This window comes from Anolis carolinensis, chromosome 2 (assembly GCF_035594765.1).
Source record: "Anolis carolinensis isolate JA03-04 chromosome 2, rAnoCar3.1.pri, whole genome shotgun sequence".
NCBI lineage: Eukaryota > Metazoa > Chordata > Lepidosauria > Squamata > Dactyloidae > Anolis > Anolis carolinensis.
This window is the reverse complement of record NC_085842.1, coordinates 128,900,243-128,916,989: the sequence shown is the minus strand read 5'-3', so window position 1 is coordinate 128,916,989 and position 16,747 is coordinate 128,900,243. Positions and strand designations below refer to the sequence as shown.

Here is a 16,747-nt window from a genome sequence, read left to right as displayed (position 1 = left end):
TAACATTCAGTAAAAACATTATCGCACAGAGTGAATACCCGGACCGAATTAAATGACCAAACTGCAGAAAATGTTGGGCATTCGTTGTAATTTCATTCAGACCATAGCCACTGTGAGATGACGATTATGTTAATCCTCCTCCTCTCCATACGCTAAGGTACATAGATGTGTCTTAAACTGTTTCTTAAAGGAGAGGAGGGTGGGGCCATTTTTATTTCTTTGGGGAGGAAGTTCCAGAGGCAGTGGGCAATCACGGAGAAGGCCCCTCTCTCGTTCCCACCAGCTGCGCTTGTGACGGGGGTGGGACCAAAACAGGGCCTCCTCTGCTGACAGAAGTGCCCAAGATGGTCTATGCAGGGAGATGGGATTTGACAAATAGCTTGGATCTGAACTGTTTAGGGCTTTATAGATAACAACCAGCACTTTCTATTTAGCTCAAAAACGGACCTGCAGCCATTGGACCTGCCACAACATGAGAGTGGTTCTCTCCCTGTATAGAACTCCAGTTAGTAACCTGGGTGCTGATCGCTGAACTAGTGTAGTTTCTGAACTATCTTCAAAGGCAGCCCCACATAGAGAGCACTGCAGTAGTCCAAACGGGATGTGACTAAGGCATGGATTGCCATGGCCAAGTCAGGCGTCTCAAGGTACGGGCGCAACTGGCACAAGTTTTAGCTGTGCGAAGATCATCCCGGCCACTGCCGACACCTGGGATTCCAGGGTCAACAATGAGTTCAGGAGCACCCCCAGACTGCAAACCTGTGTCTTCAGGGGAAGTGCAACCCCGTCCAACACAGGTTGTAATCCCACACCCTGATCCGCCAAAGTTCTGATAAAGCAGAAGTTTTCAGTAAGCATTGCCAGTAAACATGCTGTGAGATATCTTCTAATAATACCTCTCTTTGCAACTTTAGATTTTTGTTAGGAATGAAATGGGAGGAGTGATATAGTGCTGTGTATGAAAAGAAGCGATAGGTGACAGGTTTAATTACACTTTTCCAACATCTCATTTTGTTCCAAATGTCATTCTTCTAACTCTCCTTCATATGTAAGAAAATAATGTATGGGTTTAGTTGTATCTTAATATTCTATGTTATGAGCAACTTTTAGAAGCTTATAAATCTGAATCAGAACATTCTCCAAACCCACACTGCTGAAAAGCTGTGTTTCTTTGTGTCTATATATTTATATTTATATTTATATATGTAAAACAGTGTTTTCAAAACTTATTTTATATCAGTTTTTTGTACCTGTCACCCATCCTTTCAGTTTTTAATGTAACGATAACACAAGCATGCATTTATTCCTCTGTCAATACAGGCAGATTGCTTTGCAAGACAATGGAGGGCCAGGACAAGATGGGGCATTTTCGCTCATCCTAACTATTCCATTTGGAATTGGACCTGACAGGCAATGTGTGGGTACAGGGAGGGTAACTTATAAGAAATTATTATTGTGGCATTGCCTGCTATCATTTCTAATCACAGGGCATGTCTGTAAAGGCATCATTTCTGATTTTGGAAACTTAAGACAACTAAAGGTGGCCTTAGGTCTGGCATTTTCAGTGCTTGGTATTAATATGATAGTGGAAGGTTTTTCAGTCATGAAATTGCTTCTGGTTTCAAAGAAGAAAATACTGTATGCTGAGGACTTGAAGCAAAATCTGTAAAATGCCAGATTGAAGACACTTTCAATTCAATGAAAATATAACTAAATATATAAAATTCCTTGGAAAAATTAGTCTTTTAATGAAAGAATAATTTAAGAAACAAAGTGTTCATATCTGGTTTATTAAAGATAATGACAATTTTTTCCTTAGTGAATGTTACCCATTTTAAATGCAAAGGAAAATTAACTATTACATATAAACTTTATTACAGTCCATGGACCCGTAGCTTTTAAGTGGATAACATACAGGAGTTTACAAAACATATTACCTTAATATATCTGACTTCTATTTCAGAAAGTAGATAAATCAGCAATTTCTCAGATACAATATGGAAGTTCTTATAGATTTTATTTATACACAATCTGAGTTTTCTCCCAGTGTAGAACTATGGTGTTATTTAAATATGGATTAAAATGCAACTTAAAACCAATTATAACAATGAATAATAGTGAAGAATCAATTAAAGAAACGATCACATTAAAACCAAGTCCTGAATTTCAACAACATAAAACCAATCTAAAAATAGCAAGGACAGGTATATATGACATCCCTGTTCATTAAAAAATAATTCTGCAGTAACCAATTGTTGGGCAAAAGCTCTTCTAGTTAAAAAAAAAAAGTACCATATTTGCTTGCTGGTGAAAGGGAAATAGAGAGGTGGCTACCCTAGTCTCCTATGGTTATTACATGTTGAAATATAACAAAATATTATAGTATGATCTGTGGTCTATAATCTGAATTGATCTGCTATTTCAGTTGAAGTTTTACATATTTTTGTTATGCCATTGTCAGGCTTTTACTTTGGACCACAAGTGAGAGATCCACCAATTATTGTAATACATTAGTCCCATAAGCCAAGTGGAAAACCTTCACACACACGCACACACAAATTTACCTTTCCCCAGCAAAAACATTCAAAACTGCTATTAGTTCAAGGGGATTTGCACGGTTGATGCTTCCAGAGTACAATAGTCACCCAAAGATGTAGAGTGCTTCCATAAGAGATTTTAATGTTGCAATCTCCTTATTGTCTTCGAATTGTATCCATGTGTTCCCACCAACAATTTTTTACCACAGAAAGAGCAGAATGAATGAATGATGATGATGATGATGATTATTATGATGATGATGCCTTTCTTCTGATAGTTGAATTTACCCTTGAAACTAAACCAATAAGACAACATAAACATGCTCGGCAACCCTCTGGTTGCCTGGCCATCCATTTTATTACTGAAATTGTATACTCTTCCCCAAAATGTATGTTTAGGATATTTTTCCAGAGATTAATGTTTTCCAGTGTGACTAGAGGGCCACTTGTTTGGCCAGAGGAAGTCCCCTTATATTTTAAACTACCTCCTTTCCTCTAAGACTAGTCAAATACAATGACTTCCTCTGGCCAAACAAGTGGCCCTCTAGTCACACTAGTCAAAGAGGACAGGGAAATAGTTTGCAATCCTCTGGCCTTGCCTTCCTCTGAATACCCCAGACAGTATGAGCTCCCTGATCTTGGTACATGCAGAGTTACTCTTGAGTACCTGGCACCCTGAAAGAAGATGGGAAGAGTGGACTGCTCCAACAGGAACTGCTATGTAGAAGATGTTTAGCCTAAGGGAACATAGTGCTCAGTCCCAAGGTGTGACCTGGAAGGATTCTGAAGAACTGTAATGGTAAGTCACCTTCATTCCTAGCAATGCCTTTACCATTGACTTGTGGAAGTCCCTTTTTCAAGATGTGCCATAGTTTCCCTCTTTAATTTATCTCCTCAAACATGGAGGTTCAGCTCTAGTTTTGTTTATGCTGGAAACATGGGAATAAATCCATACATGATCAAGAAGTTTTGGAACACTAGTTATGAATGGACCAACATGCCAAGTGGATGGGTGGGGTTGGACAAAAGAAAGAGGTAGGTGTGGGAGGAGGGTCGGCTAGGTGACTCCATCCCAAAGGCCATGTGTGATAATGACTGTGTCTCTTGTCTTATCTTCTTTCCATGCTGTCTCTTTATACTGTTCTATTTTGGCGCAACACCCTCTGAAAATGTCATCCAATCAAAATGCACTATGAAAAATCCATCTGTCCATCCATGAACTGGTCTGTGTGTCCATGCCAATGAATACTTCTGAACTTTCCTACCCTGATCCCTCTCCCATCACCAAAAATGAAATCACTACCTTCTGCTTTTCTCCATTTACTGGTTGGAACACAACTTGTGGTATTAAAACACCCACCCTTCCCTGACCTCTGACCCTCTCCATCTCAACATTTGCACCTAGGGTTCGGTTGGTTTGCTTTCTGAAGCCTAAGTGCCTTACATTTGTGAAAAGCATCTTCTTGGCACATTGCATGATCTGATCCTTTGAGCCAAAGATGCTTGCAGATAACTAGCTTGTTGCTTGGTAGACCACCACCCCAGCCCCTCTTCGTGTTATTTGTTTTCTCTCGTTTAGATTCACAATTTGTCTGCAGTAACACCATAGGAAGGTGATGTTGAGGAATGTTGCAGTCTTATCAGTGTCAGTCCCTAAAATAACCTTTCTGAACTCAGTGCCTTCTTGCTGTGTTACACAACAATATCGATCATCCTCAGCAGTAATGCAGTTGATAGTCCAACATGTCTGAAAATCACCAGATATAGTTGAGGGCTCTGTTTAATGTAATGTAAGGTCTTCAGAGGAAAGAATAAGCCTTCTGAGAGGATGCCCTGATATGTATTTATTTATTTACTGTATTTTTACCTTGTTCTGTCTCATCCTGAAGGGGACTCAGAGCGGCTTCCAGATTAGCAATAATTCAATGCCACAACAAAGATAAACATACAAATACAATATACACCATACATTAAAATCAATTAAAAAAATCATAAAATCATAACATATCAGTACATTAAAATAAACTATTAAAACAACACAAGATCCAAAGCCATAATCCAGGAGCCATTCCAATGGTTTTGCAATCACTTCATGGCTGCCTATAGGCAAAAAGGTGCATTTGTACAAGGAAAATGGCTTATTAGCGTGGATGCCATACAACTGTTTTTGGGTTTTTTTTACAAACTGCTTCTTAGCTGTTGTACTTTTTCAGTATCCAGTTGCCAGAGGGTTAGTGCCTTTAGGTAGACCCAAGTAAAGACTAGGTTTAAAAAAAACAATGGGAAAAATTTCAATAAGGCAGAGCCTATCCCAGATCCCTACCATTTGTTCTAGGAAGATATGCAAGTGAGGCACGAGGGAGTAAAAACATAACTCAAAATATTCAGTAATCTAAAAGCTAGAAACCCAAGGGAAATGGGTGGTATGGAGTCATGGAGCTGAAGGCAACAAAAGCCAAGTAGAAAGTAGGTCTGATGCTCAGCCTTATTGGTAGAATGGAAGTGGGCAAACAAAAGATTAGAAGACAGAAACTGGGAGCTAGAAACCAAGATAATATTGAGTCTGCCATAGGATTTGATCCATTCAGTGCTGTCAGCTGTTGTGACAGCAGTATGATCTAGAAACACAATGGCCCGCTAGGGTCAAAGAGCAAGGGCAGACTAGAAATGCACATTTCAATATAAATAAAGATCTTAAGTTCTTTACCTGAAGGATTCTGGACATAAGATACATTTTAAGACATTTACTTACCAAGTACTGTTGGGGGTGAATCTCAATAAAGATTGGCTATTAGGAAAGCACATAGGTCCTTGCTGCACCACTCCCAGTGGCGAGAGAAAGCCTAGTCAAATAGGGGTGGTGGTTTTCCTCCCTGACTCTCTTTCCTTCTGCATGCGTGCTTTCCTTATGTTTGTCCTGCATGAACTGAGTGTTGTAGCTTAATAAATTGATTTCACTCCATTGTATGCTGTCATACACCCATTGCCATTCTGCATGTTCACTGAAATTCGAATTATATGGACCAGCCTTTTAGGACAGTTGGAGATGGGTGTGCTTATAGCTTCTGGGAAACACACACACACACATATACAGACATAGTGAAGATATGAAAACTAGCTTCTTTTTGGAATAGACAATCGGGCCATAAACATGAAGAGTTTTGACTGCAGGATCTGATGTTTTATAATATCCACTATATAATTTGCATCACAGCATCTCAGTCTTTGTTTTGTAAATACAAAGCAGAGTGAACTGCATGTTCAGTATATGTTGAGCACTTACACTACTCTCTTGGCATGTATGGTATCTGAGTCTTTTTCTTTTTTGTGCCGTTTTATTGGAAACTTAATGTATGAGAGGTTCTATAGCTAAGTTAACACCTCGTGGCAGGTGTTTTTGCAGCTGCATTCACTTTCTGTAATGTGTGTTGCATTCATACCCCAGACTACCAGTCACAGTGTTGTTCAATGTGTTTAATCAATTCAAGGTAAAGCCACATAGCAGAACTCTCTGGATTTGTTAGAGTTAATCAGGCTTCCCTTTTAAACTAGTTGGGATATGTAAAATGAGATGTCAAAGTCTCTGGGAATAATCAAGAATCCATGGTACAAAACGAATCAACTGGAAGTATCCACAGTAGGGCAAAACCTTAGGTTCCTAGCCAAGGCTTTTTGCCCAAGGAAAGCCTCATTTCATTTATTGCAAAAAGCATCTTTGTTTACTGTTTTCTGTGTTGGTTCCTTTTTAACTGGATCAATTTTAGAAAGAACTCAAAGGCCTCAATAATTTAGTTATCACAAATACATGCACACTATTATATTGGCCCAGCCTTGATGAGATCTCAGAAATTGCAGTGCATACTCTTCAGGACTTTGGGCATCTGTAGTTCTCTAAAGCTGTGGCACTTCTTAACTAAGAGAACGCCACACTACAGGGTATTCCCCTATATCCCAGAAGCTTATATGCCATTTCCTTTGAAGGAGACACATAAAATGCATCTTGGTGAACTCAACTGGAATATATTATTTCTTATATTGCTGGAAGCAAAAATTGTTCTTCTCAACATGATAGCAGTAATTCCTTCAGAATCTTGGGATGTGGCCCACCACCTGTTGGATGCAAAAGCCAGATGCATTTTCAGGCCAGAATGTTTTAGACATCATTTCAAGTCTCCGGTCATCCCTCAAATGTCCTTCTCTTCCTTACTGGCACTTGTCTTGCTTTCCCTTCTTCCCAGATTTGTGTGTGCAGAACATGTATGGTGTGAGGCCACACAATAATGTTCTACCTGCTTGCATCAAAAAACAAAACAAAACAAATCAGTGCATTTGGTTGTGGGTAATTTAAAAAGTCCTCTGTTGATAGAATTATTGATATCCCAAGTGGATGATTTTCCAAGGGGCAGGGTAGCCTTATCATCATGCTTATCATGCTAATTATTTCCATGTGAGCGATCCCTCTCCCCTTTATTGATATTCAGTCATCCTTACTGATCTTACTAACCATTGTGGGGTTGGCTTGTGTTGCTTTCTTGCTAATCCCCTGGGGTCCTCTGTCTCATCATCCCCATCCTGATCCTGCTCATGCCATTTTGCTTTCATTTCCCCAGAACAACTTCATCAATCTGAGTTTCCTTAGGCTGTTCCGAGCAGCCCGCCTCATAAAGCTGCTCCGACAAGGCTACACCATCCGCATCCTGCTCTGGACCTTTGTCCAGTCCTTTAAGGTAATGATCAAGAGCACTGAATTATTCAGCCTGAAGGTCTTGTGGACTTTAAGTTTTATGGGAGAGAAAACTAGAATATTAGCAATGGTGCTGTAAATTTAGGAAGAAATGTCTAGATATCCATCCCCATCGGCCCACCTCTCTGTTTCTTTACTACTTATTGTTGGTTTGCTTTAACAAAGGTAGTTAATCTAGTATGGATTTTAATTTTGTTTTTTATTATCAATAAAATCATGAGCTCTTTCAGGGTGCTGAATCCAAATCATGTTTCATGCATAGTTTCTATTGGCTCACCCTTGTAGAAATCACAGCATAATTTCTGTGTTCAGAATGGAATGTGGCAGAAACTGGGGAAGAGGCAATTCAGTCTCTTAGCACTCCTTTTCATTGGACTGGTGACAGCAGTCAGTCTGTGGGATACAAGGAGACATATTACCAGTAAAAGAATGTATGGTTGCATTAACAGTATGAAGTTTCGATAATCTACACTTATGTCTTCCTTTACACCAGGCCCTTCCATATGTGTGTCTGCTGATTGCAATGCTGTTTTTCATCTATGCCATTATTGGAATGCAGGTTAGTACAAGAAAACCACCATGCCATATCGGGTCTTCCCAAGCATAATACTCTTGTGTAGCAGAGGATCAGTGACACCATTGGTTATGTCTTGTTGTCTTTATGTCTTGTGGATTAGTACAGCAGAAGACTTTCCCAAGCGACAAGTCTTACAGTACATGTGTGGAGAACACATTAAAAAGACAGTGTTATCATCACCAATTGTCCTACAACATGCTTGAGGTGTCCATGGTTGTACAGTACATTTTAGTGATATCTAACAATGTTGTTGGCTATGAAAATTGCTTCAAATACAGTGTCAGAGTTGTTGATGGATGAGATTGCCAGCCTGTGTGAGTGAGAGGGTGCCTTGTCTCCCTTCATTGATTCAGTGGATTTGGCCCCAGAGCTGCTTATAGTTTTTGAGGGAAGGCATTCCGCTACTAACATACAATGATTAGAAAACTTTCTAGAAATTGTCACCATTGGAATAGATCACAGTCGCTTTACCTTCAAACCATAAGAATCCAGGATAGTCTGAAAGTGTTCATGATCACAGAGAGCTCAGTGTGGGAGAAATTATAATGTTAAACTGGATGCAAATAAAAGAGAGCTTGGAGTGTTCCCCCACTAATGGTTTGAAGCTAAAAATGAATTTAAAAATTCAATGACTGTATCTACAGTATAGAGTTACAAAACTTTGATGCCATTTTAACTGTCATGGCTCCATCCTGTGGAATCCTAAGATTTTTATTTTAACAATTTTTTTAGAATTCTCTCCTAGTGGGTTCTTGTCTATTCTTCCCTGCATTACAGAGAATTTTATCAGAGTCCAAACTGCTGTACTGTGTTAAAATGGTATCTAGCCACAGTAACTGTATGCTGTAGCTACACAATTAGTCCCAATATGGAAAAGGATACCTTTAATTTTTCAAGACCCCTACAAACATATAAAGAAGTCCCATGAAGCCATGCTAATAGGTTGTGTAATGCCCAATGCTAAACACATTGGCTCTTCCATTGCTAGATGACAGCTTTGGGAAACCTAGTCTTTCCTGATTTTTTTTAAAATTGCACTCAAACACATTTTTATTAATTTTATGTCTTACCTCTTTTTCTCTCTCTCTCTAGGTGTTTGGTAACATTAGTATTGATATTGATGAGGATACGCCTGAGGACGACAAACCTGCGATCACAGAACACAACAATTTTCGCACATTTTTTCAAGCCCTAATGCTTCTTTTTAGGTGAGTCTTTATATAGGTTAGCTTATTTATCTGTCTGTCTCACTAGGAAGCCCACCTTGGACCTACTGCAGTGAAAAAACCAATTTTGCATAGCAAAGCTGTTGTCATTGTGAAAGTTCACATGGCCTTCTAAATCTATGGCAGCAGCTTTACTTCAGTGAGATTGTCTCTATTTCCACAATGAACTAGGGACTGCAATTTAAACAACTTCTTCTGACTATCCCAAAAGATGGAATGAGTACATGATAAGGAAAAAAAAACTTGCTTCACTAAGCTTTTTGAACATAGTCAAGAGATCCTTATGTAATCCGTGTTCTGTTCTGGAAATGATTATTTCACTGCCATGTGGGTCCAAAAGCTTTCAAGCCTTTGATTGCTTATTAGTAGAGCAGCATCTTCTGCAATGGAGGAACTGCCATCCTGGCTGAGATAGGCCCCCAGCATTCACTATCTTTTCATCTTTCTTCTCCCTGTCCTAGGAGTGCCACTGGTGAGGCTTGGCATGAAATCATGCTTTCCTGCCTGGCTGGGAGGCCTTGTGATGTGAAAGCAGATCTTGATGGCAATGAGTGTGGCAATGAATTTGCATACTTCTACTTTGTTTCTTTCATCTTCCTATGTTCATTCCTGGTGAGTCAAAGGGTTCAAGAGGATTAAAATGGAGGTGGGAGCTGGAGAGTAATGCAGAACTCAGATACACGAATAGAATGCTGGTGCAAAGGGGTTTAGCCGTAATTGAATGAGCAAAAATGGTATGCTCATCTTTCTCTAAGGTGAAGCTTGAATTACAAGATAACATTTTAATAAACAATTATTATTGTTCCATTCTTGTTAAGTGTTCAGAAACATAACTGGCAGATTGAGGAAGAAGAGATGCATAAATCCTCACATTTTCTTAATGTGTCAGAATTGTCATTGACATTGATGGATGCTTAGACAATGCAAACTAAAGGATGACAAGGCATTATTGTTATTTGTTTGTTTGTTATTTTTATGCTTATTAAATTAATGATATTTTATTGTGATATCTTTTTAGATGTATTTCATTTTTTATTATTTATTTATTTATTATTTATTTATTTATTTATTTATTACAATATTTATATCCCGCCCTTCTCACCCAACAGGGGACTCAGGGCGGCTTACAATAAAACAGACATATAAAAACAGTACAATACACTATAAATCAGTTAAAAATTAACTTACATATAACATTCATAAAATGCATTTAAAAAATATAGATAGGCGTGTACAAGTTTAAAAGACTGGGTCTGTCAATTGAGTTCCAGTATACATAATAGTAATTAATGCTGCTGATTCTTATTCGAAAGCCTGGCCCCACAACCAAGTTTTTACCTTCCTACGGAAGGATAGGAGGGAGGGAGCCTATCAGGTTTTAAACTTTATTTTGACTTAGTCTTGCTTTACACTGCCTTGAGTCACATATTAGAAAAAATACAGGATGTCAAATAAGTAAAATAAATAATGGTAATAACGAAAAATATTAGTATAGACAAGCCCCCTCTCTTGTCAAAGAAAAACTGGGGCTTTTTCCCTGGTACTAACATGACAACATTTTGCCAGAGACAGGCATGTAGCTGGGGGGGGGGGAGGACTCGAGGGGCTTCAGCCCCCCACCCCACCCCCACCCCAAATTCTCAGGGTGGTCCGTGAGAAGGCCTTACATTTATTATTTAAACTGTTATGTTTATTCATATCATGATCTGATCACCATGCTCAATATATCCTATATGCATGGGGGTATTGGGATAACGATACAAAAGGTTTGCTAGTGTAGACCCTCTCTCACTCAGACTCAGCCCCCTCCCCCCCCCCCCCGAACCAAAGTCCCAGCCCCCACTCCCCCTAAATCAAAATCCTGGCTATGGGCCTGGCCAGAGATAAGATATAGTTTTCCTTCTATGGCTAAATAAAAAAAATATTTAGTAATCGTTAAACTTATGATTGTATTCGTCCAGCAAAAGCCCTCATTTTAGAGATGCAAGGAATGTATACTTTTTATTTCCAATGAGAAAGCATCTTGAAATATTGAGAACTATACACATTTTTCACATTTGAAAACTTTTGAAAACGATTTTTATTTTAAAATGGTATTTTACACTTAAAAAATCTCAGCGTATTGTACAAAAATGTAATATATGCACAAAATACAGTTATTTTGCAAAAAAAATAGTTTTTGCAAAAATTCGTTTTTGAAAAAATATTTTTACAAAAAAATCCTGACGTTATCAAAAATAATTTTAAAATATTCAAAAATGCTTGTAAACTCAGTATAGGATGGGGAGGGGATTGAGATTTTTGTTGTTGCTCTTCTCATGTCTCACATTATGAACAAAATAAGTTACATCTCTACATTTCATTCCATTGTGGGATGCCTAGATATAATTGCACAAATACCTCCTGGTCTTGCAAACATTATTTTAAAGCTAAGACTAATAGCTACATTCTCTTGCACTCACTCACCTTGTAAACAGCAATCTAGAATAGCCCTGAAAGAGTGTCATGAGTGCCACAAAAATTCAGCAGTATAGGCTTATGTCCACAGAAAGTTTGCAATAGTGTCCTTTCTTTTGCACATGGGAGGGATGGATGAGCTTTTTGAACTTGGCAGCAGATTGCTCTGGATGCAGATAAGGATTGCTGTTATTCTTGGAATCAGATGTAACAGGGCTCAGTTCCCTTTAAATATTTGCCAGCTTTGTCGAATAGCCTGTTGCTCTGATCAGTGTGTCAGTGGTGTATTTATTTTATGAAAGACTTTTCTGGGGTGCTGTTTATTCCCTTTTACAATTGTGGCTATACCCTGACTACCTGATGGAGACTCCCAGGTTCTTGAGCATGCCTTGGAAGGCAGCAGGATGCTGCTAGGCTGACTACATGCATATTAAACAGCAGCTGTTCATAGCTGACAGGGGTGTCTCAGAAATTTGGGCACAATCTGGCAGCTGCCTGGTTAGCCTCTATGGATGGTCTGCCCTGGCCAATGGTATAGCAGAGCGCATGGATCAAGCACTGATCAGCTCTGTTACCTTACATATTGGTAGTACTTCATGTTTGGCTAGTGAGCATCTTATGGGCATCTAGTTGGACAGTGTGTGAACCAACTGTGTAACTTTAGCTCCTTCTTCTCATATTCTCATAGATGGTGCTGTTTCAGATGCATAAGAATTAATACTCTGAGAAAAATGCTTAATGTTATATGATGCTTTAATTCTGCACCTAAGAAAGAGTAAGATCAGGCATTTAATACCTCACAGCCCATTCCCTGTTGTTATTGACACTCCTCAGTTGATCAATAGGTAGTTTTATAGCTGCTAAGAAGACCTGCCTCTGCATCTCTAATGGTCTATGTCAAATTGTGGTTGGTGAGAGTAAAAGAGTATATGTAAATAAATAAAAATCTGCTTATGTGTTATTTTGCATGCTTATTTTTTGTTTCATATGATGGCATTAGGTTTACCAGTCTGCATTTGTGCATTTTTTAAAGTCTGTCCTTATTCGTTAATATAATAAGCTAAATGTATGTATGTGATGTTGTGTGTTACATATTATTAGCAAATCCTTCTAACTTGTTACTTAAATTCACATTGACATTGTCTCCATGCCAGTCTCTTGACTGTACATATGTCTGAAGTAATACAAGTATCACCAACAATATTAGTAGTAGTAGTATTGGAATCTCCTGTTATCTAATGTGTCGGTTTGTTTCCATCATATTTCTTTGATATTGCAGATGTTGAACCTTTTTGTGGCTGTCATCATGGATAATTTTGAATATCTGACCCGTGACTCCTCCATTTTGGGGCCCCACCACTTGGATGAGTATGTTCGTGTGTGGGCTGAGTATGACCCTGCTGCCTGGTAAGGACACAGATACCTTTCCTTTCCCAATACTGAACTCAGACCCATGGCCCCAACCCACATAACAGCATGGGGAAATGGATCAGGCTGATCCAAGACTGGGGGCAAACCAAAATGGGGACTGGAGGGGAGGTGGAGAAAATCATAGCAACTGGGGAAGAAGATCAGAAACCAAGATTCCCATTTTCAGATCTAGTACAAAATTAAGGATAATCTGCGAGAAAGAAAATTAAGACTCCTGCTTTCTCTTAATTACCTACATGCTGAAGGGGTACTGAGCTGGTAGAAGTATCAGTATGTTTGTGGGAAAGAAATGGACTAGAACAGTTGAGTAAGAAGAATATAATCATCTTTGGTCTGTTCTAAATGGGCAAAGATATGAAACTGCTTTGAGAGATATAGTTGTTATCAGATGTGACAAGGGGGCAAGGCAGCCACCTAAGCTGAAACAGACTGGAGCCATTGCCTCTGTTTGCATGCAGCTCCATTGTGAGTCACCCCCACTCCCCAAGCTCAGCTCCAGTCATCATGGAGCTGCAACCTTTGTCACTTACTCTGCCATTCCCATTTCCATTCCTGTTGGCTAATTTCTTTGGGTCTTACTAGAAACAAGTGAATGGAAGATGTTGATGTGAAGGTTTATGGGTGATTAACATTTCCTCTTTTAATTTTAGGTTTTTGCAGCTGGATTCTATCACATACACACACACATACACATTACCCCAAATGTTCAAAAAGCATGATATTTTTCTCTTTGTGCCCAGAGATATCCCTTGGTACTTCCCTATGCGGACTTATGGGCTACATAACCCCTAAACCAGGAAAACTGGTTAAGTGTGCTAGTAGATTTAAGTAAGATATTAATGGTTTCAGTGAAGCCTCTGATAGTAACCATGCTTTGTGATTTCTGCCACATTAGCCAAAACTGAGCAAAGATGGGCTGTTAAGGTACTTGTGTTGCAGTTTACAGAAAATCTACATATACTATGTATTGTTCAGCAGTGAAAAATGCACTCAATAGTTCTGTTAACAATAAATAACACACTTCTTACATTTTTTCATGTAGACAGCTCTGTGTGTGTGCGTGTGCGTGTGCCTGCTGGGTTCTAACCTTCTGTTCTAAAGTATCATACCATTCTGCTAATTTTGTTGATGTTTTGCTTGAGAGGAGGCCAGGCACTCTGCTGCTGCAAGTAGGTCAGCAGAGTCATGATAACTGGCACCTAGCTGAAGGTCTAGCCAATTTTCTCTTAATATTATTTATTATCCCTGTGCCCTGTTGAGAGTGAATGCCCGTTGTGTCCAGGTTTAATGTGTTGGTTTACGCTGCCAGCCCTAACTGGCAAGCCCTGCCAAGCCCAGCTGAGGGAGTGACTATGGGGGAGCCGGTGCTGTGCAGGGGCAGAGATTCCGATCTGCCCCCACCCGAGCACTGGTTTCCCTTGCACACATTAATTGTTAATAGTCCTAATGAAAAGAAAGGAACCAAAATATTTGGCTATGTCCTAAAATTCATGGCACGATGACTGACTCAAAGGGGCCACTGGAAATTTTAGAGAGGCAGCAATACCTATTTTAACAAAACAAATTTCTCAAGTTGGGACTCAAGACTCAGGTCTCCCTGGTCAGCTCAGACTTCAGACTCAGTTCACTCAATCATTATTTTCCCAGCCTGGTTTCTCCTCTTCCATATTAATTCATAAAAAGAGTACTGGGTCCTCTTCCTTCTCTAGTGCTAGTAAGGAAACCTATTAAGCTGCCATGAAACCCTCTGTGCAAAGTTTTAAGAGGTCCTTTTCCTTCTACCACAGCTCATGGGAATATCCAGCTGTTCCTTATAAACCTGAGGGAGTTGGTATGGCTGGACTTAAGGTCTCTCTCTATCCAGCAGTCCTGCTATATTCTGTGTGTACATGACAGTATGTGTTTCTCTTGCCCTGTAGCGTCTGCACTAACCCCCATGTATTCTTCTTGCAGTGGCCGAATTCATTATAAGGATATGTACAGTTTATTACGTGTAATATCTCCCCCCCTGGGCTTAGGCAAGAAATGCCCTCATAGGGTTGCTTGCAAGGTTTGACTTACACTAAAACCTGCTAGCATCAACGGAATGAATGTTGCTTATGGTTTCTTTAATATATATATTTCATATATATATATATATATCTGTATCTGTTCACATACCTATCTATATATTGCACTTGGAAGAGTAATTTAGTAATGTAATTAGCCAACAGAATGCGTGAAATGATGCTGCCACTCAGACCAGTAACGCATGGAGCATACCGGTTACCTTGAACCATTTCTGCTTGCTGTTAGCTGGAGCTAGGCCTGGAGGGTTCTATGAGTCTCTATAACCACCTCAGCCATCCTATGCACATTAATACTTCATCTGGGGAGGACAGAGACTCCATTGACACCTCTGCCATTTCTCCTTCCCTTCTTTCCCTTGTTTCTTTCCACCCTCCCTTTCCCACCACCTTCTCTCCCTGTAGTCTCCTCTCCTCCCACATTGGCAAAGAGGGGCTTCCTCATCTCCGTCTATCTTTCTCTTTCTCTTTCTTTTCTGTGGTTCTTCATGATTATGTAGACCTGATCCTTCCCTCATTGGCCTGATACGCCTATGAGGCTTTTGGTCTGAATTATATAAAACTCAAAAATTGAACAAAACAATGGGACACATATTTAAGTTAAATCTGTTCCCTCAAGTGATAGAAAAATCAATTCTGAATGTCTTGATTATGTGCTTATGCATTTTCCTGGGTCACAAGAGCAGTTTAAGGAGCTATCTTTCTACCCACAGTCATCCACGAACATCAAGCATATTCAAATTCTTTGCTGACAAGCAGCACAATAATCTTTACATTTTTATCTTCCATTTTTTTCCTTTTTCAATTGATTTCCAATATTTTTTCTCTTCTTTGCATCTCTCTCTCTCCTATTTTTCCGTGTATTTTTTCTTTTTAAATTATTTTTTTTGTTTTTTTGTTTTTTGTTTTTTTTTTAATTTTTTGCTCCCAGGGGCCGGATGACTTTCATGGACATGTATGAGATGCTGAGACATATGTCTCCACCCCTGGGGTTAGGGAAGAAATGCCCAGCCCGTGTTGCTTATAAGGTAGAATATTTTTAAAGAAATAAAGAACAAAAATATATTTCAAGTTAGCTTCATTTTTACCTTTTTCTCCTCCAAGGACAAAAAATGTCAACCTGTAATTTTTGTACATTTCTTCTCCTTCCCCTTCCAATCCAATTTCTTGAGCAGTAACAGTGTGTCCGTTCAGTACTGTTAGCGTTCCATGTTTCAGAGACTCCATTATGGCCAGTAGATGTGGGGGCGGGTAAGATACAAGTCCAAGGTGCATGGTCCAACTCAAAATTCCCATCAAAATGTCACCAGCCCATCATTCCATATCTAGCTCTAAAAGGTTTAATTTTTCATTCCTCTTGCTACCCCTAAACCACCTAAACCACTATGATTGCTCTGAGACTACCTAAGCAATACAAATATCTCCAAATGAATTCGATATAACAGAGCCGGAAGGGAAAGAGAGATCAAAGACCTAAAACAGTTTAAATGAAGACATAACATTTATAAAGGTCAGTTTATGAGGCTCAAGGGAGGAAAAATCAAATTGATATTAAAATTTAGTTAGCAGCATTAGAACAGCAGATTACAGCACAACAAATATGTGATGTGGACACATTTCTCTCTTTCAAAAAACTCTAAACATTATTACTCCTATCTGATCTTAGCATGTAATATACTTAGATTTGGAGTTACTATAGAAGAAGTCCT

The 16,747-nt window shown here is 39.1% G+C and overlaps 1 protein-coding gene across 14 annotated transcripts in view; it reads left to right on the top strand.

Moving 5' to 3' along the window:
• cacna1a (calcium voltage-gated channel subunit alpha1 A) overlaps positions 1–16,747 on the top strand; it is a 389,802-nt gene that overhangs the window by 305,673 nt on the left and 67,382 nt on the right. For 10 of the 14 annotated variants that reach the window (XR_010003865.1, XM_062973920.1, XM_062973924.1 and 7 more), the window contains 6 exons: positions 7,148–7,264; positions 7,775–7,840; positions 8,951–9,066; positions 9,546–9,696; positions 12,821–12,948; positions 15,970–16,066. Coding sequence is in view for 13 of the 14 variants with exons in the window: in XM_062973920.1 (XP_062829990.1) it covers positions 7,148–7,264; positions 7,775–7,840; positions 8,951–9,066; positions 9,546–9,696; positions 12,821–12,948; positions 15,970–16,066 (675 nt within the window). In the remaining variant the exon portion in view is untranslated. Of the gene's footprint in view, positions 1–7,147; positions 7,265–7,774; positions 7,841–8,950; positions 9,067–9,545; positions 9,697–12,820; positions 12,949–14,759; positions 14,821–14,925; positions 15,023–15,969; positions 16,067–16,747 lie in introns of all 14 variants that reach the window. The other 4 variants (XM_062973922.1, XM_062973927.1, XM_062973916.1 and 1 more) reach the window with 2 other exon arrangements.